Source organism: Metopolophium dirhodum, chromosome 1 (assembly GCF_019925205.1).
Source record: "Metopolophium dirhodum isolate CAU chromosome 1, ASM1992520v1, whole genome shotgun sequence".
NCBI lineage: Eukaryota > Metazoa > Arthropoda > Insecta > Hemiptera > Aphididae > Metopolophium > Metopolophium dirhodum.
The window spans coordinates 104,971,671-104,999,224 of NC_083560.1; the positions used below are offsets into that span (position 1 = coordinate 104,971,671).

Here is a 27,554-nt window from a genome sequence, read left to right on the forward strand (position 1 = left end):
GCTAAGACATATATTTAAAAGCGTAATTTTGCTATCTTTTAAATATATAAATTCTAATTGTTCAAAAAATTGTATTTATTATACAAGAAAATCATTAAATTATTTTTATTGAATTTGTTTAATTTATCATTTTATTGAATAGAGATATCAAACTTTTAATGTTTTTCTTGGATAATAAATAGTATATTCTAGGTTTTTTTTTTTTTTAAATTTTATTATAAGATGTTCTAACCTAGGCTATCTATGTCTATGGATATATTATGTACAGATTTGAGTTTTGACTATTTTAACATGATAAAATAATATTAATGGTGTTTAAACAATAAGAATATAACAATAATAATTATATGTAAATTATGTATAGTTCAGAATAAAGTAATAATATAAATGTCTGTTTAATATGACGTTCCTCTTTTATCTAAGCACGAATAGTTAACTAAGAAGGTTGAGAGGACAGCCCCGTTTAAGTCGGCGTTGAGGTAGTTCTGCGTGTAAGTTGTATTAGATACATTGAACCTGCTGAACTGAATTATCTAGGTAATAATATAAATAGTATACCTAATAAAATCCTTTTTTAATATTAATTAAATATATAAGTTATTTGGAAATGTAATATTATTTTTTTCGACCTACATACAATGAAAAAAAAATCATTAAAACTTCTTACAATAAAAATTGATTTTACAACATCAATAACAATCATTTATTTTGGTATGTTTAGAACATTTCAAATTTTAACATAATATAGGAAATCTCAAATTCTATGTAAAATTAAATATATTTATTAGAATAATAATTATTAAAAATTTGATACCTACTAAATAAAATATATTTTCAACATTGTATTCATTGGCAAAAAATGATGATGGTAATAATGTTAGTTTTTAATTTAATAATGTGCCCCCTGAAATTTTAATGAATTTCCACCTATAATTTTATTAATTTTTAAATTTAAATATTTGAATTACAATTGAAGCCAAACTACCTGTTTGTGCAAAAAGACACACCGTCAAAAAGAAATGTACGATTCAAGATATGACATCATTTTGACATGCTAAGCAGCACGGAGACTTGACTCGCCCCCTGATCCCTACACACTCTTCCATGACATCCACCAAATCGTGTGTGAATTATAAGCTCATTAGTATGTTGTTCTCATTATCTTTATAACTATAAATAGCTATACCTATTCCCATTATTATTCTCATTATTTTTTTGTAAATTATCTTTATATTTTCGTGTATATTGTCTTGCAATCATATTATAGCGGCCAATTCCCTTTTTATAAATATATTTTTACACTCTTATGGCACCTTTTTTGTAACTACAGTTTTTGTATTATTATGATATTATATATTATTTTATTTTTATAGTTTTTTGTGTAATATTGTGTCAACTGTTTCTAGTCGTTGAGCACATCATTCGTGTAATCTCGTCTTGTTCCTTTGCGTCGTCGTCGTGCGTTATTATTATGCACCCTATCCACCTCAACCCGGCCGTGCAAGTACATTTGCCAACAAAAAAATTATAGGAGCAACATTATTCTTGGGAATAACCGAGTAGTCTTGAGGCTGTTTCTTGGGCGTTTACACTACCTATATAATACAATATTTATGATTGACAAATGTTGTGTGGTCTATAACTCTAAGGTTGCTTTACTCTTTCTTGACTGACCACGATAACGAGTATTGGAAGAGAAAATATGTACTAGTGTCTTGCTAACTCTTCCAAACTCTTGAAAAAAACAATTATTTATATTTATTCCCTAAACTATATTTCTACATTAAAGGGGTACTAAATATATAAAAATGTACAATAATTGTATGGTTTAATAAGGTAAAATACAATTTATAAGTTGGCTAGTATTATTAACATATCAGGAATAAAAAGTTGAAATAACATTTGTAATTTAAAATATTAGTATAAATCAGAAAAAGTCTAAACTCTGTGGCTTTCTGTTGAGTGAATTTGATCCACGAGGCTTACGTTAAAATCACAGTCACCATATTCGTGTGTGATACGTTATAAGTTTACCTTACAAATCGAAGGTGACCCGTCATTTGGTCCGGTGTATAATATCCAGCGGCAATTGATTTGATTTAAAAAGAACCTGTACCAAAAATATCCGGCTAAAGAACGTCCGGTAAAAAAAAATATAAAATACAAATATATAGAAATTAAAATTATTATTTTAGAAAAATAATATATATATTTTTTTTTTATTAGGGTTAATGTTTTGACTATTAGGTCATTTGCCTGTGGTACTGTAGGGAAGGGTACTGTTGATTTGTTTACACGTGTGTGTTTGTTTTGGCAGAATTTTTGATTTGGGCACTCGTAGGTATCTGCCAAGCCCGGTTGGGGGATGGCGGCACTTGTTCTCCGGACGACTTAATATTAAATATAGACAGTAATACATTCCGTAGACTCAGTATAATAGTATAATATCGAGATGTAAAACTAACCGCCAATTGTAAGTTCGATATAATATTTTGATTTACTGTTTATTCTGCCAAACGTTTTCCGACGTAAAAATAACAAATAATACTAGAAAAATTTACAATTATTATTACCTAAATCATTCCAATAAAATTGTGTACAATTATTTTCACGTGCCATCGATTTATTTCATCAAAATAGAATAATCACAATATGTTTACTATACACGACAATTAATGCTCATGAAAATGTGTAATAAATAGATGGTTTATGAAAAATGTCAATATACGAGTAAGAGTGACTTATTTTTAGTGAATATGCTTTATATTATTAAAATATGTTATTAGGTACCTACTTATTTGATCGTTGAAGAAATTGATTAGTGTTGGGTAGTAACGTAACGCAAATTACAAATTACTGTAACGCAATTATTATTTTTTCAGTAACGTAGCAGTAATTTCATTACATTTTACTTAAAGTGACGCAATTGTATCAAAATTACTTTTGAAAAGTAATTTCTATGAAGTAACGCAATAACGTGTTATTTTCCACGTTATTAAAATTATAGTTTTGAATATATTACAAAAAAAAACCCATAGGATATCCCAGAAAAATAAAAATCAATTACATTTATTTTTGATTCCGATCATAGTTAACAATATTACTAAACATTCCAGGAATAAATGTTATCACTTTATTAGCAGAAAGAAAAGAGTTCGGTTTAAAAATAAAATTTAAGAGGACGTCGCCCCCGCATATGTTGTTGCCGTCTTACACAAGTACCACATAACGCATTTTAAATTCAGCAGATCACGGTTAGCCTCGTTAATTTTAAAATTAGAGTGAATTGACCTTTTATAAAATTTAAAGGTAAGAATATTATCTGGGCATCTCAACGGCTTTTTGTTATATTTTAATTTTAAATTGAGTTATAAGTATTTTAAAATTGTAAATTGTTTATACACCTTTTAATACTCATAACTCAATTTGATAAATATGATCTGCCGAGTGTAAAATTTGCTATGTCGTACGCGTGTAAGACGGAGACAACATTATAATATTATACAGGTGCGACGTCCTCTTAATAAAAATTTATTATGAGTTATGACTATATAGCCAATGTAAAATATGTTATAAGAAATAACATAACTCGAGGTGGTTAAATTAACCCTAAATGTTACCAGTAAAACGCTACGCACATAAAGTTTAGACACATAGCGCGCTTGTTTTTAGGAATTAAAAAAAACTCGGTGACTCGACACTCGGAACTTGTCAGACAGAAATGGTTTAATGGAAACGATTCAATTTCTTCAGCGATCAAACGAGTACATAATAACATATTGTAATAATAAAGAAGATTCACTAAAAATAAGTCACTCTTACTCGTATATTGACATTATATTTTATGTTTACCCTTTTGCCCAGGGATATCATTTCTACTTTTTGAAGAGTATATGCTAACAACTTTATATGAAGGCCTAAAAAAATTTATGCAGGCAAATACTATACATTTTACTATATAGTTATTACAAGGAAAAATGTTTTCTGGCTATGCCAACGATAGAACTCGTGTGAGAGCCCAGGTGGGGAGGGGTCACATAATTTTCGTAACATTTATGATGCTGTAAAAAAAAGTAATATCGTTATAGTTAATTAACTATAGGTATACGTAATCTCTAGGTAAGTACTAGTATATTTTGATTTGTGTAACAAAAATGTTACTAAGCTATTTACTGTTATTTGTAATGAGTTGATATAATTGCCATATGCTTGACCCCATGTAATTATTCAATAATATTTACGATTGATTGTGCAAATGATACATATATTCTATACTAAACGTTTTATTTAAAGATTAAATACGTGTCTAACATCGCTAAAGATATAAAAAATCTTTGGATTGTGATTGTCAATGTTTTAATGTGGTGATTACGTGTACAGTGAAACCTCTGAATAGCGGACACTCTTGGTCACCAACATTTTGTCCGTTATTCGGAGGTGTCAGTTATTCAGAGGGGATACATTTTTGAAATTTATTTGTATAATAATGTACTATGTATGTACATATATGTAATGTTTTTACTTATTATTTATTGTAAGTTATTACATTTTTATATGTTTACAAATTACATATTATTATTTAAAGTATATTTTTTACAATCAAAATCAAAAATTATTATTTATTATTTATTATGACATTTTTATATTTTTACAATTAAAATTAAAATTATACAAAATACATATTTTAACATATTTTAAAATTATTTTTGTTTGAAAAAATCGGTGAGCTTTGTCTTTTTATAATTACACCGTCTCTGTACAATCTCATTAGTAATATCATTCGCTAATGTTACAGCAGAAGTAAAAATAGAATTGCTCTTTACCTCTATTGATGAAATGAAATGACTTACGCTCTTTACAGCAGACAAAGCATCCTGTAAACTTGTAATTTGATATTTTGAAGTTTCTGCTTCTGCAGGCTCGTCTTCTTCCTCATTTTCGGGCTCATCGTGCTCATCAGGATCATCGGTGCCTGTTAGATTGGTGTCGTGAGTGGAAATGATTTTGTCTAATTCAAAATATGTCTCTACTTCAACACTGCTGTCAATCAGTGTGATGAGAGCTAAAAGTTCTCCATCTATTACGGATTGTTCTCCAGTATCAATTGTTTGTTCTAATTGTTCATCGACTTGGTGACTGAAACCACATCGCAAGAAGCATTTTTTTACAGTTTCAGGCTTGATTTGGGCTTGAGCAGAAGCCACCCAATACACAGCGTCCAAAACATTTATAGCGCTAGATTCTCCAGCATCCAAATCAGCAACAGCTTTTTGTAACAATTGCTTACGATAGAGCTTTTTAAATTGTTGGATTATGCCCTGGTCCAAAGGTTGGCAGTGAGACGTCATATTTGGGGGAAAAAAGACTAGCTCGACATTTTGCAGTTTAAGATGGGGATGAGGAGCTGCATTGTCGACAACAAGTAGTACTTTTCTTTGACTTTTAATCATTTGTTTATCGAATTTTTTAATGAGCCAGTCTGTCATAATCTGTGTCGTCATCCAGGCCTTTTTATTCCAACACCCGTCAACGGGAAATTTATTTACGTCTAATTTTTTGAAAGCCCGCGGTCGTTTTGCCTTATCTATGATGAGAGGACGTTCAAACTCACCTATTATATTACAGCACAATAGCACAGTCAACCGTTCTTTTGAAACTTTTCCACCACTGCACGTTTCATTTTTAAATGCCATAGTTTTATTGGGTAGAACTCTAAAAAAAAGTCCAGTCTCGTCGGCATTGAAGATGTCTCGCTTTTCATATTTATCGATTATGTTTGGCAATTTTTTCTTCCAGTCATCAACAGCTATTCTATCAACAGCTGAAGCTTCCCCACAGATAGATTTAAACGAAATGTTATGCTTTTTTCGAAATTTTTCCAGCCACCCGTTTGAAGCTTTAAAGTCGTTTAATCCGTGAACTTCAGCAAGTTGTTTAGCCTTTTCTTGTATTGTTGGTCCGGTAACTGGTCAATTTTTTTCTCGAGTTTTGCTAAACCAGACCAAAAGTTCTTTATCAACCACACTGCAGCCTTCACATTTTCTTAGTTTTGTTAATTTTCGTTCTTCATTTCCATTTTCAACCCATACTTTATAAATTTCTTCTGTCTTAGAAACAATATCCGCGATCTGTGTTTTTCCAACTTGAAACTTTTCTGCGAGTGCACGAATTCCTACGTTTCCGTTGTTTTTACGGTAATCTAAAATGTCAATTTTTTCGCGAAGCGACAACCGCTTTCGTTTTAACGTAGTCATTGCGTCGAAAACCGTCACTAACTGACATACTTTTGTCATAACACATAATCGCTTCACCGATAACCGAATTTGTCATAATCGTATCGTCCCATAACGAGTTTGTTATCGTAATTATGTTACATTATTACAAGAGTGCATACGAATGTGAATACGTATTACAGATAGGCATATTACAGATTGTATTTTCAAATAATGATTAGGGATTTACCATTGTTTTAAAAATTCCCTAATAAAATAATGTCCGTTATTCGGAGAGTCCGCTATTCGGAGGTGTCCGTTAGTGGAGGTTTCACTGTATTACATATATTATCCTCCAATGGTTTTTCTTCATAACATTTTTGTTTGATATTGTTTTATATTTTTTTTTACCAACATTAGTAAAAAAAATATTAAATACTTCACAAATATTTTTTCCGTTTGTAATACCATTTTTATCAATTAATTTATTAATTATGAATGCTTTATTCATTTTTTAAATATTACGTCATTAATAATTATTGTCCACAATAATTTGTGATTTTACCCGCTTTCTTATAATTGTATCATGATAATCATTAATCTGTGCTCGAATTGGGACTGTACGCAGGCTGAAGGAGTCAGCTTTAATTTTTTTCATAGATTCCAGAGTTCCCCTTCATTTAGTTAAGTTAGAAACGCGTCCCATATTTGATATTTGTATTCATTTATTAACTCTAGCAAATAAATGGTTATTTTTTACCAGGAAACAGAAATCGTCATTCGTCACCTAATAGTATAGCAGCATCAACTTGTCAAACATATTTTATTTTCATAATATTTTATTATAAGTAAAATCAATTAATACTAATACTTGAAAAATGGGTTATCATCGATGACGATCAATGACAGTAATGACAGTAAGAAATATACCTATAAAACCGTTTAATGATATTTTAAATAATAAAATAAGGGAGACGGAGTGGCCGAGCGGACTAAGACGTCGGTTCGAACCCTGCCACGGGTGGCATTTTTCTTCGGGCAGTCACGGTGTCCGGAGAGAGATGCCGCCATACCCCACCCGCATAGGCGAGACTAGACTTCATATCGGCAGGGGCGGCTTACCTAATAACCGGCGCTATCTTATTAGTGAACTGAAAAAATCCCTATACACCCAAAGCCGTATTTTTTTAAGCCCCCCCCCCCCCTCCTACACAATGAAATATTTATATAATTTTTAAAAAAGTTGAAATTATCTATTAACAATTATAATCTATATTCTACAGTTACTTCAGAAATATTATTCATCTACAGCCTTGAATTACACTACCCAGCTACAAATCAAAAATAATACAACAATAATGTCAATAATACCTAGATGCGTACCGTACCGTCGTCGTCTGTCTAAAGTCTTTATAGTAGGTTTTCCGATTTCGGAAGTCAGGAAATCAATCTTTGTAAGTAAATAATAATTATAACAATACCCACAAATAAATTAAGTTTTAAAAAAAAAAAATGTTGTAACTCTTCTGACTTAAAACTCAGTTGACCGGCACCTTTCAAAAATTGCAGGGGCAGATCAGGCACCCTAGGCTGCCACCGTAGACACGCGTATGCCCACCCGGGCATGGCAGAAACCTACAGGTGCCCAACTTGAAATTCTGCCAAATCTAAAAGAAAAACGTGTTTTAACCAACTGTTCCAACCGTTCTCCTCCACTAGCAACAAAAACAGCTAATGGCCATAGTTGCCGGGCTTAAGTTAAATAAAAAAAAAAAAATAATAAGACATAAGCGTCTAAATATTATAATGTTTTTGTTTTAATTATTTAATTTACTATATACTATTATATTTACTTTGTGTAGCCCACATTCAAAATTAAACTGTTACAATATAGTACATGCATGTTAATGTTATTTCAAAAATACTTTCCATTTTAATCTTAAATGTTGCCCTTCATACATCTGCTTTCTAATTAATAAAAAAATATTTAATATCTAGGTAATTTGTCTGGATAATGATATAAATCAAAACCATTTTTGCGTAGGTAGATATTTTTTTCCTAATTTTAATATTTCATGGTAAAATCTGCTCACATAAAATTTGTAATACACTGTATATAAATTACTATTATTAATGTATTATAACTTATTTTTTAGATCCAATTCCAGATATTTGTTAAATTAACTTACCAATTTGCAAATGTAGAGCAAAATCAATGACTGGTTCAAAAAATATTTTTAACAAAATTGTTAAATTATAATTAACAATCTAAGACGTCACATTTAAGTATTCTAAACCATCTACTAATAACCAACAAAAAATACATTCAAAAAAACTTTTAAATTACTCATTTTTATACGATAACGTTTCATTTAAAATCAAATATTGACAGCCTACTAAAATTATCTATCAAGATTTTAAATTTGTTTGTTCGTTAATTAATATTATACTATATTTATAATATAGGTTCAACAAGTAACTAGTAAGTTGCAATAAAATATTAATATAACATTATCATCTTGTAATAAAAATACAAATTTGGAGTTTTCTTCCGATTGTAGTTTTAGTCGAGCTAATCAAATGCATTATACTTTTTATATTATATATTATTATTGTTTAATTTGTTTTTACATCAATTATTATCTATTTTTTTTCTCTTATTATTCTTTTAAATTATTAGTTTCTTAAATTCACTATAGCAGTCTGGTGCAGTTACACTTCATTTTTCAACCGAGGCCGAGGAGTTGTATAATTGGATAAATTCTAACACGATTCCGTTTGTCCAGTCAAATCCATCCTGGATTGGATACTCACCAGTGCTTAATCCTTTTTGGCCACTTGCATCCTCTCGGTACTGTCAAAACATTTGGCGAATTAGTATATACGATAACCAACGACTGTCTAAGCCCAAAAGTAACAGTGCAATTAATAATTGTGCGGTGTGTACCTAGAAATCAGAAGTTTTTTTAGGCCCTGCAGTTTACAATTCACGTGAAACCTGCCTATAAGACGTTAAATCACCTAAACCATTTTCAATTTCTCTCCTGCAGACCAATCGATATGTTTGTGCACACATTTTTTTAGCATCTTTAAGCAATTGTCTCAAATAATTATACACATATAATATGATGGTTATGATCGTTGTGAATTATAAATATAAAGTGATAGTCAAAAACGGCTTAATGAAATTAATATTTATAATGAATTAAAATAATATTGTTTACAGCGCACAGTATCCCCTTTCCACCGGATAAATTGTTTTATTTAGATATATTATCATCAAATCGGACTTACTTTTTCATACTTTTTTTTGTCTGTATAGTAAGGCACATATTTCGTGCACAACCATTTAAAGGCGATTTCAGACGCCAATTTTTTTCGCGTCTTCATTACCCGTGCTCTCTAACGCCATAACTGTAATGTACTGAAGTGGGAGTCATGCATTCGGCTGATCCCACTGTTGGTCAGATTTCCTGAGGGTGGTTGGTATGCCCACAGGTGTCTTCAGTATTTCTGTTTTATTCAAATAGTTGAGAATCCTTGTTATAAGGTAATCAGTATTGTTCTTTGCATAACATCCAGTCCATAATGGTGATATATTTGTAGGGTAAAAAAAATTTCGCTTTACATTATTTGTCATGTCGAAGTCAAGCCACGAGCCGACCTCTTCGTCCCATAAAACGGCTGACACCGCATCTTTCCACTGCAGAGATATATTTTCATATATCGATGCCTTGACGGTGTTATTTATCTCCCGGTAGAAATCCCTCAATATCTTTGCATTCCAATATACTAATGCATTTAACTCCGCCGGGACGATTGACCTCGTTTTTGTATTTAAGAGGTTTCCTGCAATCATACAATGACATCAGTTATTGTATGAAACGTTTTTGACCACATCATAACATAAGACAATACCTATTATCCGATGAAGTGAAACTTTATATCACTCCCCTTGCCCATTTTATTATGATACACACGTAAAATATATTTACATATTTAATACATCGCTCGTTTACCTCTGAGCTCAAATATTAAATTTTTAATGTAAATTAGATACAAAAAAAAATTAAAATAAGAAGTAATACAAATAAATAATTTTCCAACCAATGTGGGGGTTATGAAGATCATATATTATCTTGATCAGAAATGAAGTACCTAATTATATTTTATTCATTGAGACGTCGTATAAGTACTATCGTATACGTCAAACTCGAGATCACGTTTTAATTATGTGTATGACAGATAAAAATAAAACCAATATGCTTCATATAAAGCGCTGTGGACATATGTTTCTAGTGACTAGAAATAATATAAAAATGTAACGTGTATCTATTAAGTATAATTAACGTATTGATACGTTTTAGGTACATATCGTTTATGACATAGACTGTATGTAGGATACGAGGTACCTGGTATACTACCAAAAAGTCCGAGTAAAAAAGTCCGTGGTTAAAAAGTCTGAGGTGAAAAAGTCCGAATTATATAATTAGGTAAAAAAAACTTCCAGTTGGTATTAATATAAATTGTAATTATATAAATTATAAAAGTGCAATAATTATGTACTTACTATATCATTATTTATTACCTATATATACAAAAATCGAAAATATTATTAATTCGTATTTGACTTACAGCTTCCGCAAATATCTGACTCAGTTTGTCACAAGTTTTTCGTGATCGTAATTTGATGTCGTTTTCAAATTTTTCAATTATTTTCACTTGCTTATTCCCCACGTGGTTGTGTTCAATTTGAAGTACAGGATTCGTTAAGATCAACGATGAAGATAGTGTTCCCGGGCAATTATACTTTGTTTTATTACTGCATTTCCACCGTTTTGTTTTTGATAACGTATGTTGAAGGGTATATGCATAACCATCCACAACTATTTTAGTGCCTTTTTCGTTGATTTTTATGATTTTAGACATTTTTTCCTTCAAGAGTAAACAACTAACAAACTAAAAAAACGTCGAACTATAGGTACTAACAAAATGTCGAACTATACTGGCAAAAATAACAACTGTTCAGTTACCCATGTACGATATGTACACGGTGGACATACCCACCACCTATAGATATCTCTATCTATATTAACTATATCGGATGTATGTCTATACGAGTAAAACACGACAAACCGGATAATTAAGATAAAAGAAATAGTATTTGATTATTTTATGCAGCCAAAAGCCAAGCAGTGTTCAAAGTCCAAAAAAGTAGTTATTGGTACGTACATACTACATACCTACAAGATTATTTACTAATTTGTCAGGTAAATAATTTAGTTACAATTATATTAATACTAAATGGAAATTTGATTGTGCATCACATCGCGTATTTTCCTTTTACCTAATATTATATGTACCGGACTTTTTCACTTAGGACTTTTTATGATTCGGACTTTTTCACCTCGGACTTTTTAGACCTCGGACTTTTTCACCACGGACTTTTTAGACCTCGGACTTTTTTACTCGGACTTTTTTTCCTAGGACTTTTTTACCACGGACTTTTTTACCGCGAATCGAGGTACCTAATGTATTATCTTTATGAAACCATCGTTCGGTCAGTCTTGAGGCATGTCGCATACAACACATGTAGTAATAATGGATTGGAAAAATGTATTTATAGAGTGCTTAGAGTAAAGATAAAAGTATAGAACCTACTCTAATTTGATAAAAACTTCTGATTATATACATTTTATATATACTAAATGTAACTATTTTGAAATCGTCCACAAAAAGAGAAAAAAGTAGATTTTTTTAAATTAAAAATGGTAATATTTATAAATGTAATAATGACCTATAACAATTAGAAATAATAGACTTAAGAGGGACGGAGTGACCGAGTAGTCTCAGACTATATTCTTGATTAAAATATCGTAAATAGTATGAAATACTAAATATTAAAATATACTAAAATATAGACTAAGCCCCTATTCCACTAACTATTTCGTAATAGGAATCAGCGTGCGACTCGACGACGTTTATGACGGTATTTACAATATATCTATATGATATTCACAACAGATAAACAATACTTGACGGCAATTAATTAGGGATAAAAATTTAAAAATAGCTCGAAAATCAAATTCAACTATAATATATATATATAATAATTCAAGTAATAAATACCACGAAAAAATCGTTATTATTTTGGTCGGGAATAGGTTTTGGTTATTATTGGTATTAGAGTGGGGTAGTAGGATTTTGAAATACAATCAATGTAACGCAATGATATTTTTACAACTCATAGATAATGTTGACATCATCCATTAACCAGACTATATTATACGTTTATATAATATTTAAACATTAGTGATTCAAATTTAATACTTGAATTACAATTAAAATCAAACTACCTGTTTGCGCAAAAATATCATCAAAAAGAATGAACGATTAAAGATATTACATCATTGCAACATGCAAATCAGCACGATGACGAGGCCTGCCCCCTGTATTTATTATGTCCTTATTAAATTATAGATATACATGAGTCATTGAATGAAAGAAAATAAATACGTATAATCGTCGTATAATTTATATCAGTATGTACATAAATTAATTAATTTTAATTGCAACGCCCCCACAGCCTTTTTTGCAAAGAAACATTTAAGCCCCCTCTAAAATTCGATCAAATCTCCGCCTATGTTAGATATACGTTGGTTCCTTCTAAATTAGAATGACTAAAGATTCTATATAACATAATATATTTAGTTACAGGACAGGACAGGAGTGAGAAGGGTTACCCAAAAAATGTATGCTTGCAAATAATAAATGCCTGTATGTAATTTGTGGTGTTTGGGACACCAAAATAAACAATATATTATATTAAAACAACCAGCGGTAATAGTACCGAAACAAAAGGGCGCCCCAACAAATAACATAATAATACAATTATATTACCAGTTCACATATGACACGGTCAGAAGGTATAAGATAACGGCTGTATTGCTGACAGTCTACAAATAGCAGTCGGGTACGTACTGACTATTTATAGGCTTATAGCTATAGACGTGCGCACCGGGGGTCAATTTTGGACATATTTTAGTTAGTGACTTTGAATCTTGAAAAAAACATTTTCATAAATATTCCACTTAATTGGAGACTTAGAGGGATGAATCTAAAACTTATTTAATTAAAAAGTAATAAGTATAGATTAATATTATTGTAATTATATTTATATACTTTATATCTTTACCTGTAAGGATTTTTTTGTGATTAACCTATTCCTAATAGTCTTCAACAAATGAGGAACATCTGAAAAAACAAATACCCTACGGTTTCTATCATAAAGATTATCAAAATAATTTTTCATATTATCCATTTTTCCAGATATACCTAAAATACTCCACATAGCACAGTTTGTCGTTGCATCATCACTTGCAATTCCTTCTACTCTAATACCAGCGTTTTCTAGCAATAATATTGATTTTACAATAATTTTTGCAGAATCAATTCCTATGAAAAAAAAAATACATTGTAAGTCTTATATAATTTAAATTTATATTTGTAATACTTTTCGCGGGTCCCTTTGATGCCTGGGCACCCCCGGATCATTCACCAAAAACGACAAGGGCCCTAGTTATTAAATAATCAAGTGTAAATTAAACTAATAAAATTATTGAGGAATTCAAAAATGTTGTTCCTTTTAAATGTCGATTATCGCCTATGCTTATAGCTGCGTTTAGTCTATTATTGTTTATATAATAGGTATCAAGACCCTATTACATATCTTTTTCAGATTAAATTATTACAATTATAATTGTATTACCTAGTAGTAATCACAATAGATTTTTCTCAATATGCATAATCACATTTTTGATAATTAGTAAAAATAATTATATTTTAAATTTGGTGGGGCCTGGGTGGGCCAGAGTAAATTTAGGGTGGGCTTGGCCCACCCAGGTTCCTCCTGGCTACGTGTCTGCATTAGACGCAGAGTATACCTTTTAATTTTTTATTATAATCATAGGATCTAATATAACTACCCAACCTTTTTTCCCGTTTAGGAAATAACATAATATTTATTAAATATTATGTTATATATTATGATTTATCAAAATGTTGGAACTAACCTATGAATTTGTTACCTACTATTTTATAGTCATACAAGCCCCCACATGTTTCGACGGCTTAACCTCCTACACTTAGAGTGGATCATTTAAAAAAATTAGATTAGCGCTGTTAGGTTTGCTGAAATACAATAGTATAGGCTTGTCAGTTATTCGTTTATTCCTTCAATGACTATAAGTACAATAACTGTTCTTTTTTAAACTGTAGAAAGTTAAAATTACTGAAATAAAAACCAAACACAGTTTTAGGCCACAAACATGTTCATGGGTACAGAGCATATATAAATATTTCTCTTAGTCCTTATCGATATTTTGCATATTTACACTCTTCTTAAGTTTCACGACAACAAAATATAGTAAAATTCTACTCTCTCCAGCACAGTTTGCCACGCTTGTCTTAAGGTTATTCAATACCGTGATTTTCTGTCTTTGTCTAAAACACACACCAATTCTATATAACATGCACTATTTGGTTTAAATAAACGTATACCCCGTAATATATTTGCACCTATACTACATATATTATATTAAATAAAATTATATTGACGACTAACATACATTGTAGACTCAACAATATACTAAGATGTCGATTGCTGTGCTTTTGTTTGTAAAGAGAATAATCACATTTAGCCTAATTATGATTATTAATTTGTATGTACCTACGTTTTTGTTTAGTTTTAAACCCAGATTTTGAAGATAACCCAGGTGTTCTAAATTAAATTATAAGTACATAAATAGTGTACTTATATAAATGTATGAAACAAAACTTGGAAATCCTCAATCACACATAACATATTTTTTATAAACCAAACATTTATATATTTCATTTAAATAATTTAATGATACATTAATAATAATATCGCATAGCCAGTTTCCGATACTTAAGGCCAATTCAAAAATTATAGTGAGGCCCAATCTTCATAAATTTTAGGTAAGCATAACAGGTGGTATATTACCTCAAATGACGCCTCTCCTTTGGCCCCAATATCGATTTTTATGTTTACAAAAACTACAACGTATTAATATGAAACTATAAAACTCTCATCTATTTTCTCTGTCGAAGTTTAGATTTTGGTGTTGTGTTCGCGCAGAGCAATTAATGCTTATCGTGTGACACTAATCGGCACGGCGGCAACATCGTGTTCCTCGTCTATCCGCCACTCCATCCTTATAATAAATTGTTTAAATGATTGAAATTGTTATTTACTTATGCTCTTTGTTTTGTATTCTGTTTGAAATTCTTGATCGTTCGTTGGCCTCACGATTATCAATGTTGTTGTTTTGTTTTTCGTGATATCTTTATTGCGGCCAACTACCGTTTCTATACTCGTAACACGTTTTTTGTTGCTTTTTTTTTCTTTAATTATAGGTACCCTTTTTTTTTGGTGTTTCACATCCACATTTGTGTGTACTATTATTACTATTATAGTATAATGACCAATAAACAATCGGATCAATGTGATCCAACAATTATTATTATTATAATTAGGGTTCTGAATTTGAAATATTTCACTGAAAATTTTTCAATTGAAAATTTCACTCTTCTTGAAATATATTAACGAAATTATGAAAAATATTTTCTCTTCTTTTAAACGTGTTTGGTTATAGATGATTAGAAATAATACACACTTAGAAATAAAGAGAAACATATTATTTTTGTTGATTTATTTTTTAATATTTGTATATTCTAAACGTAGTGCTGAAAAATATTCCCAGCATTATTTTGAGAGTAAAAATATTTTTTTATCAGTTTTAAAATATTGTTGTATGCGGACCGTCAGTGATCAAAAATATAATGGTTTGAAATAAAGTTGAAGTCAATTTCAACCAGCAAATGAAATAAGGTGTATATTTTCAGTAATTATTAGGTGTACAAAATTCGTAGTAAAATTGTGTACGTGACTGAATGATGTGATTATACCTATATACATTGTGATTATAATTGAATTATAATATAGTATAATATGCATTCGCAGAGCCATGGCTCTCAAGAATATGTAAGTCCACCAGCCACTCAAATGAGTGATGTGTGAGGCCGACCAGGTTAGGTTAGGTTAGGTGTGTCGTGTCGATCATCTGAGGGACTACCAGTATAGCAGTCTTTCTTATAAATATTTAAGTTAATGTTAAGTTCCCAATGTGTGTGAGTTCTGTGGTCATTGCACCACAAATATAGTTATCCAAAAATATGTTATATCAACTTGTTCTCAGACCAACCGAGTGGTTCTTCAGGTGTCCGTCCCCGTTGTCGGGTGCAAACAGAGGTTGAGTATTATAGTTTACAATAAAAATATACCTACCTTCAGTGTTGGGTTAATAACTTACTCCGTTACTCGTAACTTCAAATATTTTTATTTAAATTACATATCACGTTACATTACTTTTCATTAATAAAGTAGTGCTTTAGAAATACCGTTACTTTTTTTATCATTTTTTTAACCATATTTAATTCAATTATTATTATGTATATATTTTACCATCATAGACCCAGAGATAATAGACCTATTAAAGTATTATGTACAAATGTACAAAATTATTGCTGCGTTACTGAAAAGGTAATTGCGTTACAGTTATTTGTAATTTTCGTTACGTTACTACTCAACACTACCTACCTTCTATCTATTATATAAATTCTCAATATATTTTATTTTATTTTTCGTGATTAAAATCAAAATAGAAAATACTGTATAAACTAAAAAGTATAAGTAATTGAATGTACCTATTTTTTTTTTAAATACAGATACTTTAAGAAAGTATTTAAAATAATTTATCCAAGTACTTTCACTCAAATAGGTACTTTACTAGTCTAACTCCAAGGTATATGATAAATTATTGAGCAGGATGCTACACGTTTTGAGTTTTAGACCGGTTGGGAATTGTGGACAACAAGGGGACATCTCTTGAAAACAAATTTGAATAGGTAATTTGTAAAAACAGTTCATATAGGTAGCTATAAAAAAAATGAATGACCGCAAGTACCACCATAAAGGTATTGACCGCAACTGTGGCGTCCGCATATGTGCTGACACCGAAGATACTCCTTATGTATCTGCACAGTATTTTGTAGTTATTAGGTGGTATAGACAGTGGCGCATTTTGGAATTTTTCATGGGAGTTGCGATGGGTCACATCATTTCCACAACACAAGGTTACATTTAGTATCCCGTTAAAAAATCTAATATCGTTGTTATACCTAGTTAATGAACAATAGGTATACTTATAATCGCTACGTAAGTTTGTTTGACAAAAATTTAACTAAGCTATTTACTGTTATTTTTAATGGATTGATATAATTGACATACGCTTGGCCCCATGGAAATATTCCATAATTTAGAATTGACTGTACAATTAGTGATACATATGCTAAACGTTTTATTTGAAGGTCTAACTTCGTTAAAGGTTTAAAAAAAATCTTCATATTGTGATTATCAAAGTCAATGTTTAAATGTGGTGATCTCATTAAAATGTATTATCCTTCCAGTTCCCACGTTTTTTCTTTACAACCTATTTGTTTGATATTCTTTCATATATTGTTACCAACATTAGTAAACGAAATGTTAAATACATTACAAATATTTTTTTCGTTTGTGATTGCTATACCATTTTATTATATTTATTTATTAATTGTTTACATACCTATTAGATCTTTAATAATTGTCCACATAATGTGTCTTTAGCCGCTTTCTTAATTTCATCATGGTAATATAGTATACTATTTCATCATAGTTTAATGTAGCATTTTTTTAATATACTAAGGTTCACATGTACGCGTATCAAACTGACTCAGAAGAAATTTTGTCATTCAAAGTTTTACTTCAGTATAGACAACATCTATAACCTATCACTTAATACAACCTAGACTTAATTACAATTGAATATGAATAATCAAAGATAAAAGCGGCTTATATTTTTTACGGGGTGTAATTATTTAAAAAAAAACAAATGGCTAAAAAAATCGCGCACAAAGACTATTGATAGTTTGTTAATATATTAATATATGAAAATACCTTTTGATAGCCCGAAAGTCTTTATTAAAAGGCGCATTTGCCACAATGTTTCCTGATCTCTGAGAGCAAGAAGAAAAATTTTTCAATCATTTCTGTATAATATAATCTAATAATTCTACGGAGTTTAATTTATTAACATTTTATCTCTGTATTATTTTATTGGCAGTAATTAGTCCTCGTGTAATCTATTCAATAAGTTTTATTTCTAATTTGTTTGATAATTAATTTATAAACTCCGAAAATTGTTCGCTAAAGAGGCACACTTACAGGACTTATTTATATTTATATCCATGTAGACTGAAAGTATACAATTAATTATCAACCGTTTTTTAGCTTGATGAGATTGTATGTTGTAGAACTGTAGAAGTATACTTCCTATACACAATTTATTGTTCTGACGTACATAACCAAACTTAATTGGTAGGTTCCTACCTAATCAGTAATCACTATAAAATTATAGTATTGATGAGACAATACGGTACAAGACATAAATAGGTACATGACAGATACCTATCTACTTACTACAGTCTTAATGCTTATAGGTTACAGAAATTAAAATAGGACATTATTATGTAGAATAATATAATCTGTGATTACAAGTATGAACAATCACTATAACATACAAATTATATTACGTAGGTAAATAGAAAGTGTAATTAAATAATATTGTAATAATTAAACTGTTCATAAATGTTAGTTCAAAAATAATTCCTATTTTAATTTTAAAAGTTTCCCTTCATACTTCGGTTTTCTAATATAAAAAAATATTTAATATCTAATTTGTCTAGGTAATATGATTCAAAACCAGTTTTGCATTGGTACCTTTTTCTCAATTTTAGTAGGTATTTCATGGTAAAATTTTAAACACACTGTACATAAATTTCTATTGATAATGTGTTAATACTTATAAGTTATTAGTTATAACTTATAACTAATTTTTTAGCTCCAATTCCCGATATCTGTTAAATTAACGTGAAACCCACCTATATCAGGTTAACCTTCTAATCTAAACCATTTACAATTACCGTCCTGCAGACCGCAATCGATATGTTTGCATATATTTTGTTTGGGTATTTTAAGTATTTGTTTAAAATAATTATGATGGATATTGGATATATGATTGTTGTGAATGATAAATTTAAATTTATATTCAAAAAGGGCTTATTAAAATGTATAGTGATGGTTAAAATTATATGTTTTACACTGCACAGTATAGGTGATACCCGGCGAGACTGGGGATATTATATTCAGTGAATGATACTGGGTACGTCGTTATCTCGTAAAACCGTGCAACTTAAATTGTGTTGTCCGTAAATGAAGGTGAATAATAATGTAAATAAATGTAAAAAATAAAATATTTATATTAGTACTACATTATCAAAAAAAAATGATATTACAATTTGTACTAGTATTAATTTGTACCAAAAAAATTGTCTTCCAATTTATCATACCAACCAATAAATTGCATTTCCGGAATTGATGTTGGTACACAATTATGAATTGAATGATCATATACCTCCGGTCTCGAAAATACATGTTGTATCATACCTTTGGTAGCAGCGTTATCACATAAAACTCTGGCAAGCGTCACGTTTTTTATATTCTCCAGTTGATCTTTAATTAAATATAGGTTAGTTCAAATTAAGTTAATTCATTAAAAATTAATTAGGTAAACTAACAATCAGAGAATACTCCTGGTACGTCATAAAAATATCTATCTGAAATTCTAGTTCTAACAAATTGTTCCCTGATAATACACCTCATCGTAGGGCCAACCATTGCGTCGTCAACGTGTTTCTCAAACAATGCACCAACCAATAGATCTATATCGTTCCAAGTTTTGTACAGCTTCAATAATTTATCAGCTGACTAAAAACAACATAACGTACTAGTCAGTTCAGTAGTTATATTATAATTTAACAATTTAAATTTTTTTTCATATTTACCCCTTCCACCATGATTTCAGACAAATCTTGCATGTTTTCTATGTCTTTTAGTCCACAATATTTTCTAAATTGCGTGTAGCTTGGAATACCGTGATCGCGGCTTCGTTGTATATCCAAGCTGAAAATGTCCATTCCAAACGAATCATTAGGATCAATATTATATAGGTAATTTGTAATCTATAAAAATATTTAAAAAAAACATATATGTAAATAATATTGTCTAAAATATTGAAGTCATCAACATTCATGTTATAAAAAAATAAAGTTTTTATATTGATTGTCTCTTATAAACTTACAGATTGTGTAAACAGCATATCGGCTTTTTCTGTAGCCTGCACAGTTAGTCCGATTAGCATTTCATTGACACCGTAGGGGTCATCAAATTTGCCCAACAAAAGTGGTTGGTTGTAATTTCTCTTTAAGGAACCATTATACGAAGTAGAATCATAATATAATATATTATTAATCCAGTTGAAACTAAACAAAAACATGCACATTAATAATATTTTGGTAGCTTTGACAACACAATACAACTTTATAATTTAAATTTTTTCAAAGTCATATTCTCATATATAATTGTATTATGTATTATACTATCAAAAACTTTTTGGGAAACCTCTATTGAAATTATTTATGTTAACTATGAAATGATAAACTTTTATGAATTTCTAAAGTGTGTTTGCTTATTAGTTTTGAGTAACAACAAAATATCAAAAATTGATAGACTAAAATATTGTAAAAATTTAAATTCATACGTTCATAAAAAATGAAAGTTACTTTCCAGTAATCTTTTTTTTTTATTGTTCGCGTCAGGAAAATTTGTAGGGAGTCTTACAAACAAAATAAAAACACACATCATTGTAAAATCAATACATTCTTTCGTACCGAATATCAAAATCTAAAATATATAAGTCACTGTTTAAATAAGAAAAACTGCTAACAAGTTCACAGAGGTGAAATAACAAATATGATGATAATATGGTTGCACTTACGTATTAATCCTAAATTTTAAAAGGAATATTTTTGAATACTGACAATATCGTCCACATCTATTTTAAAAACTGTCAACACGAAATGACTTACCAGCATACACGATAATTGTATTATAATAATGACAATAATAATATTATGTGGCGCGTTGGCTGCTACTAGTCGCGGAATGCGACTGGTAGTAAGTAACGGACACAGCTACTAGCTCCCGGATGGGTGACCACCCGGGTTGATAGTAGTTAAAAACCTTGCCACACATACACGTGTTTGATACATACCGTAACAACCGTAAAAACAACCTACTGTACCAAACTTATTCCTAGTCCTTACCACAGTTCATAACCCCTACAACAGCTAATGACTTTAGTCACCGGGCTTAAGTTCAATAAAAAAAAAAAATAATAATAATAATATTATATTCGGTATAAGCCCGAACCTAATTGTATCGCTAATCATGGAATTGGTGAACGGCAGTATTGCGGTCGCGAAGCTATTGCTAACTGTCGGGTCAGCAGTCTCGTCGTACGTGGTTCTTTGTTCCAGTCCCAAACCGTTTTCCTTGGTGTAGTTAATGCCAAGCAGTGCCGGCAGCCATTCGTTGTACGTGATGTGCTGTATGCAAGCCGTCACGATTTTCTTAGCCTCTTGGAAAAGTTCTTCATCAGTCAGGAAGCGTTTTTCTTTATACAGTTTTAGGGCTATCCGATTGTGTTCCCTTACCCACAGTGTGTACACGGCATTCAGTTGTGGTAACGCGTTGGCTCGAATGTCACCAGCCCTAAAGCACGTGCCGGGGCCGAGCTGACAAACGTTCGTATCGGTTGTTTCCAGCGGCATGAGATCCCTGTTTGGTATGAATAAAATTGGTTTTTGTACCAATAGTTGGCCGCTCGACATTTTTCTCAACGACAACGTCTGTTGTTCCGTCGTACCGTATATCATCGATGCGTCTAAATAATGGGTAGCTTGGTTCATCTGTGAAACATAAATACGATTTAAATAGTGACAACGAATTTTTAAATATTCTATTAGTTTCTGTGGTTTTTACGAAATACTAAGGTGCTGGAGATACTTGCACCAATCCATGTAGACGGGTTTCGTAGTTTGTTTCTTTTTTGTTTATTATCAACCACATTTAAACAAAACGAATTAAAATTTTTCAAATGGACAAAAAATGCAATAATGTATTTATTTAGTATTAGTTACATTTATTTTTTGTATACGTTTTTATATGGACTTTGCCAATAGAAGCCGCCATTAGAGCCTTTCCCTCAAAATACCTTCAATAAGTGTTATTATTTTTATCGTAGTAAAAATATAATATAATTTTATCAATATGTTATTATTTAATATGGCTGTTACTTGTTCTATGGGTCCAAATGTACGTACCTGTATATATCTAAATTTAACTATAATATAAAAAGTGCTTATTTACAGTTTCGGGATTGTTCTTGTTTATTTAATTTACAATCATTATTTAATTCCGTAATTTATTCTACTTGTTTTATAAACACTACATTTATTAATTGTTTACTAACTATTACATCCGTGCCTATGTTTATTAATACTTGTTCATAACACCATGTACACTGATTTCACAGTTTGTTTCTTTTTTATTTATTATCAATAATTAATATACATTTAAACAAAACGACATACGTATAACATTTTCCAAACGGACAAAATTTATTTATTTAATATACGCGTTTTTCTTTGTACGTTTTTATATGGACTTGGCCTATAAAAGCCACCATTCGAGCCTTTTCCTCAAAATACCTTCGATAAGTGTTATTATTTTTATCGTAATAAAAATATTATATAATTTTATCTATATGCTATTTTTTAATATGGCTGTTACTTGTTCCATGGGTCCAAATGTACAATCAGAACGCACCGCTGGCCGCGAACGCACATAGTTCATGCAGTTCATGTAATCAAACGGATCCGGTTTAAAAAACCTATCTTCATCCGGTATAAATATGGGCTTGCAGGACCTTATATTTTTGTTCAGAGAATATTGAATACTTTTGTCCTTATCACAACAATTTACAAATCTGTTCTCTTTCCCTTTGGGTTAAATAAATAACATACGTTTTCATTAATTAAAATCAAATCAATTTTTATACGGTTATGTGTTTAATGTGTATACCCATTGTAGAAACTGTCGTGTGTGAGAGATCGTGGCCTATGAATATCGACCAGTACGCCACCATCATCGTTTTTGTTAGGTCAGGAGAGTCTTCGTCTTTTACAAGATTTGTGCTCAGTAATCTAGGATTAGGCAGCTGTTCATCGTGAATATTGGGCATTTCGTAAACACCTGAGTGATCGGTTAATGAAATCACAACATTAGATCAGCAAGAGTGTAAATAAAAATACGTCATTTATATTTAGAAAAAATGAAGTGTTAGTTGTAAGAGTAGGTACTATGAATATCTTAATATTTTTAATAAAAATAAATATTTAAATATAGGTTATGGGTGATTTGCGTCATGAAAAATATTACCGTCTGTGTAGACTGGAAACAGCAAACGTTTATAAGGCGTGTTTGCCTTTCCCAAATATTTACGTTTCAGATTGTTACAAGATCCATCAGGACTACGATACTCAAAGTCCTTCCCGATGCACAAATTGTCGTTGTAATACTCAGACATACACATCCCACCCAATGTTGTTCCAGTCAGATTAACTTTCGTTAAATCTTTGGTACATTGTATATCACTTAACCCGTACCTGAAATGATAATTTAATTTATACATATTATTATAATAAACATACATATTTTTTTTTCATTTAGATATTTATTGTATGCTTATATACTTCAAACAATATGTATTCTTCAAACTTCGTGTAACTTCAAATATAATTTCAGCATTTTGAGATCCTGAATGTCCCTCTTTGGAAGGCATAGATTCGATCAGTTGTCCATAAACCGGGCTTCCAATTGTCAAACGACTAATATTTGATAATATAATATCCTCTGAACGATATCTGTTTTCAATTATTTTACTAACTTTTTGAATTTCTTTGTTTATCTTGGAGATATCGAGTTGTTGGTACCAGTTATTCGAGCTTACACAACATGGTGGAAAGAATATCACCGTACAAACCAACAATCGTATTATAATTATCGATGTACTCATTCTGATCATTTTTATAAACTGTAATCTGGTAATCATATAACAAAATGTTTAAATATTAACTATAACATTATTTATATAATTATTTTTAGAGTTGTATGATTGTCTATTGATTGCATTAAAATATATTTACACTGCAATTACCTCTCATAAATTAAATACCAAAATATCAGCCGGTATAATTTGATACAAAATATTAACTAGCTATCAATATACTATTTTCATACTCCATGCATTAATTTATGTATAGATAACAATTTTTAGATCCTGAGATAACAAAATAATATATTTATTTTTTGTGTAAAGTAACAATTTGTGTTTTGTAGTGGTGCGCGTGTGTTTACAGGGTGTGGCTACATACAAAGATTAATTTTAAATTCGGAAGCTCACTATTTATCAACTATTTTCACACAATATATACACGAGCGCGTTTAAGTCAACATATCACGGATAATTAAGAAAGGTTAACAGTAATGTTAAGTGTAAAAAGATCTATTAACCTGACGGCAGTGTTCGATATTACATATTTAAAGATATTTAGAGATTTTGTTGGTGTTGATTTAATAAAATATTAATTAATGAATCTCCGTTATTTTTGCATATTTTGTAGTTTTTATTGCATATCTTTAGCGCATATATAGCGATATTAAACTATTGAGGTAATATTAAAGCCCATAATAATTATTCAATTTTAAGTGATACCATCTTCCGACCCTGGACTTATTACTTATTAGTTATGGATTTTGTGAATTATGTAGATACATTTATTTAGATGGCTATAAATTAGGTGTCAATTTTTTTTCTAGATAAGATACAAATATAAAGTTTAATACAAAGGTAAATTTAGCTATTGAACAACATTGCATGTATTGACGGGTGACAACTGACAAGTGTCGATATAACTTATGTGTAAGAACCTACTTATTTTAGTTATTTGTTTGTAAATTTTAGTTAGGTACTTACTCTCCGATAAGTTATTTATTTTGAATCATTAACAGATCCCCTGATTATCCTTTTGAAATCTATCATGCGATTGAACCAGTATTTATTCGATCGTTAAGTACCAAAATTCCTTTTTCAATGATTGAGATAATTTAACCACTCACTATGAGTACAATTTTATTAGATCTTCCGGACTGTCTGGTGTTAGCGGTATCACCTGGAACTACATTTATCGTCAGACTGATTTCGGTAGCCAAGGGATATTTACAACCACGGGAGCATCGGACGAACGACAATCCTATTGGTGAAACTACACTCTCTCCCACCATACATCCTAATAGCTCTTCTACCCACCCGCCAACAATGCAAACAAACACACGTACAAATGCATGACGTTTCAACTTATATTATTGTTTTATATTAGATTTTTTTTTTATCGTATTACAGCTTCAATTTCCTTTTCCATTTTTTCATGTTCTATTATTTTAGGGCGTATAACGACGCTTTTATTTGTAAATTATTATTTTGAATATGTTTTATTGCTGTAAAAACCTATAATAACTTTAAAATAACGTCTATTAATAACACAAAATATTTTGATTTATAAATAATATTATAACCTTAAATCTCCTTTGTATCAAACTGGAAAATGCTTACAATAAATAATTAGTTCATCAAATATTGTTAGTATTCAAACCACCTATATTGGTTTAAGTCTCCGTAAAGAAAATAAAATCATCAAATCACAATAATTTATTAATTTTTTGTATCCAAATGCTACTATATATTGTATGTGTATAACCGAAGAAAAAAATCCTCGATTTTCGATATGTTAAAAAGTCTGAATTTCTGGTTGAAATGTAGCATGTTATAATATGTTACTCACCTTTGTAGGTATCTATAACGATTATTAAATATAAATATAAACTATAATTATTTATTATTAATATTTCATTTTTGATCTATTTACCATTCAATTTATATGCAGTACCTATGATATTAGTATGTGTAGACTTTAAAATACCTAGTAGATTTACACAAACACTGCACATAGCTAAAAACAAAATTTTAAAAATTATTTCGCGTCTATCTAAAATATTATTGTTGTTTTATTGTTATTCAACAAAATATATTTATTGCAGAAAAATATTTATAGTAGTTATATATTTATAGATAGTACCTACCTATCTAATTTCGAGTTATTGTATTCACCATTGGTCTGAAAATAAAAACATATTGTTATTAAACCGAACCTGGAAATATTCAGGTGTGTTTGTTGAGTTGTAACTACAGTGTATAGAAATAACGGAATTTGACCTTGGGTTTCAAGCGTGGCTGTTCCCAGTACATTCTTTTGTAAATGTTGTCGAGGGGTGTGGGACAATGAGAAACTGGCGTTTGATAAATCGTTGGAATTCAGAAGTACACGAGAGGTTTTACAGAGCCGGTGTATAATATGTAATTCATAGTAAAATGAGCATCTGTAATCGTGCGACAGCTGCACACCAAGCCTGACGACGCGTGTACTCGCGAGCGTGCGCGGTGGGTGGCCTACACGTAGCGCGTCGGTGTGTGAATTACCTCGTCGGTGAATCTGTCAATAGCCCTGTTAGGAGGGGGAGAGTGGACTGTATATTATATAGGATGATTCAAAATATTAACAACAATGTTTTGCGGTAATAAAAGGTACAGAGCGATTTATTGTAATGTTCTGCAATGTAAAATATATCTTAACTGCTAAGGTTAGTAATAATTAATACGCACGACCACAATACGATCGGCAAAATAAATCAATGGAGCCGGTGTATAATATGTAATTCATAGTAAAATGAGCATCTGTTATGAACCCATGAATTTATTAACTGTTAAATAATAAAATATACAATACCCTGCAGTTAAGGTATAAGTTTTGTCTTTACATTAAATTATTATTAATATGATTTTTTCGATTAGAATATACATTTATTGTGTAACACTTTAATGAATTTATTATGTTTTTATCAAATGATAGACATACGTGGGTAATAAAATAAATACGTATAATCCTCATGTAATTATATCAGTACACTATTTCAATTAGGTACCCACGCAATTAAACGTGAATTGGTAAATTATATTTATTAAATTGAAAAAAGTAAAGATTTAAAACTCTTTCACTGTTGACCACTAAAATCTAAAGCACCTGCTGTGTGCTGACCATATTTCATAAATTATTTAAATGGTTTTCCTACCCTATAAGAATAGATCT

The 27,554-nt window shown here is 30.2% G+C and overlaps 2 protein-coding genes and 1 pseudogene across 2 annotated transcripts; all 3 read right to left on the reverse strand.

The window, feature by feature from the left end:
• Positions 1-4,700: 4,700 nt before the first annotated feature.
• On the reverse strand, positions 4,701-6,254 carry LOC132949166 (tigger transposable element-derived protein 6-like). The gene is made up of 2 exons (XM_061019940.1): positions 6,038-6,254; positions 4,701-5,965 (listed from the first exon to the last, which is right to left on the reverse strand). The coding sequence occupies exons 1-2, from the start codon at positions 6,252-6,254 to the stop codon at positions 4,701-4,703; spliced, it is 1,482 nt and encodes a 493-aa protein (XP_060875923.1).
• Positions 6,255-9,491: 3,237 nt separating this feature from the next.
• LOC132937003 (trehalase-like) overlaps positions 9,492-27,554 on the reverse strand; it is a 52,256-nt pseudogene continuing 34,193 nt past the window's right edge.
• Positions 10,443-24,588, reverse strand: LOC132936403 (peroxidase-like). The gene is made up of 13 exons (XM_061003125.1): positions 24,509-24,588; positions 24,045-24,392; positions 23,731-23,957; positions 23,374-23,544; positions 23,083-23,291; positions 21,661-22,199; positions 20,531-20,711; positions 20,235-20,411; positions 19,968-20,157; positions 19,711-19,902; positions 13,408-13,667; positions 10,848-11,147; positions 10,443-10,514 (listed from the first exon to the last, which is right to left on the reverse strand). Exons 2-13 carry the CDS (start codon positions 24,374-24,376, stop codon positions 10,443-10,445), a joined length of 2,850 nt encoding a protein of 949 aa, XP_060859108.1. The 5' UTR covers positions 24,377-24,392; positions 24,509-24,588.

Coding starts and splice junctions, on each gene's coding strand:
- LOC132949166 (XM_061019940.1), bottom strand. CDS start 6,254: ATGACTACGTTAAAACGAAAGCGGTTGTCGCTTCGCGAAAAAATTGAC. Junction 5,966..6,037: donor ATTAACAAAACTAAGAAAAT/GTGAAGGCTGCA, acceptor AAAATTGACCAG/TTACCGGACCAACAATACAA.
- LOC132936403 (XM_061003125.1), bottom strand. CDS start 24,376: ATGATCAGAATGAGTACATCGATAATTATAATACGATTGTTGGTTTGT. Junction 20,158..20,234: donor CTGAAATCATGGTGGAAGGG/GTAAATATGAAA, acceptor TGTTGTTTTTAG/TCAGCTGATAAATTATTGAA. Junction 10,515..10,847: donor GTCAGATATTTGCGGAAGCT/GTAAGTCAAATA, acceptor TATTATTTCTAG/TCACTAGAAACATATGTCCA.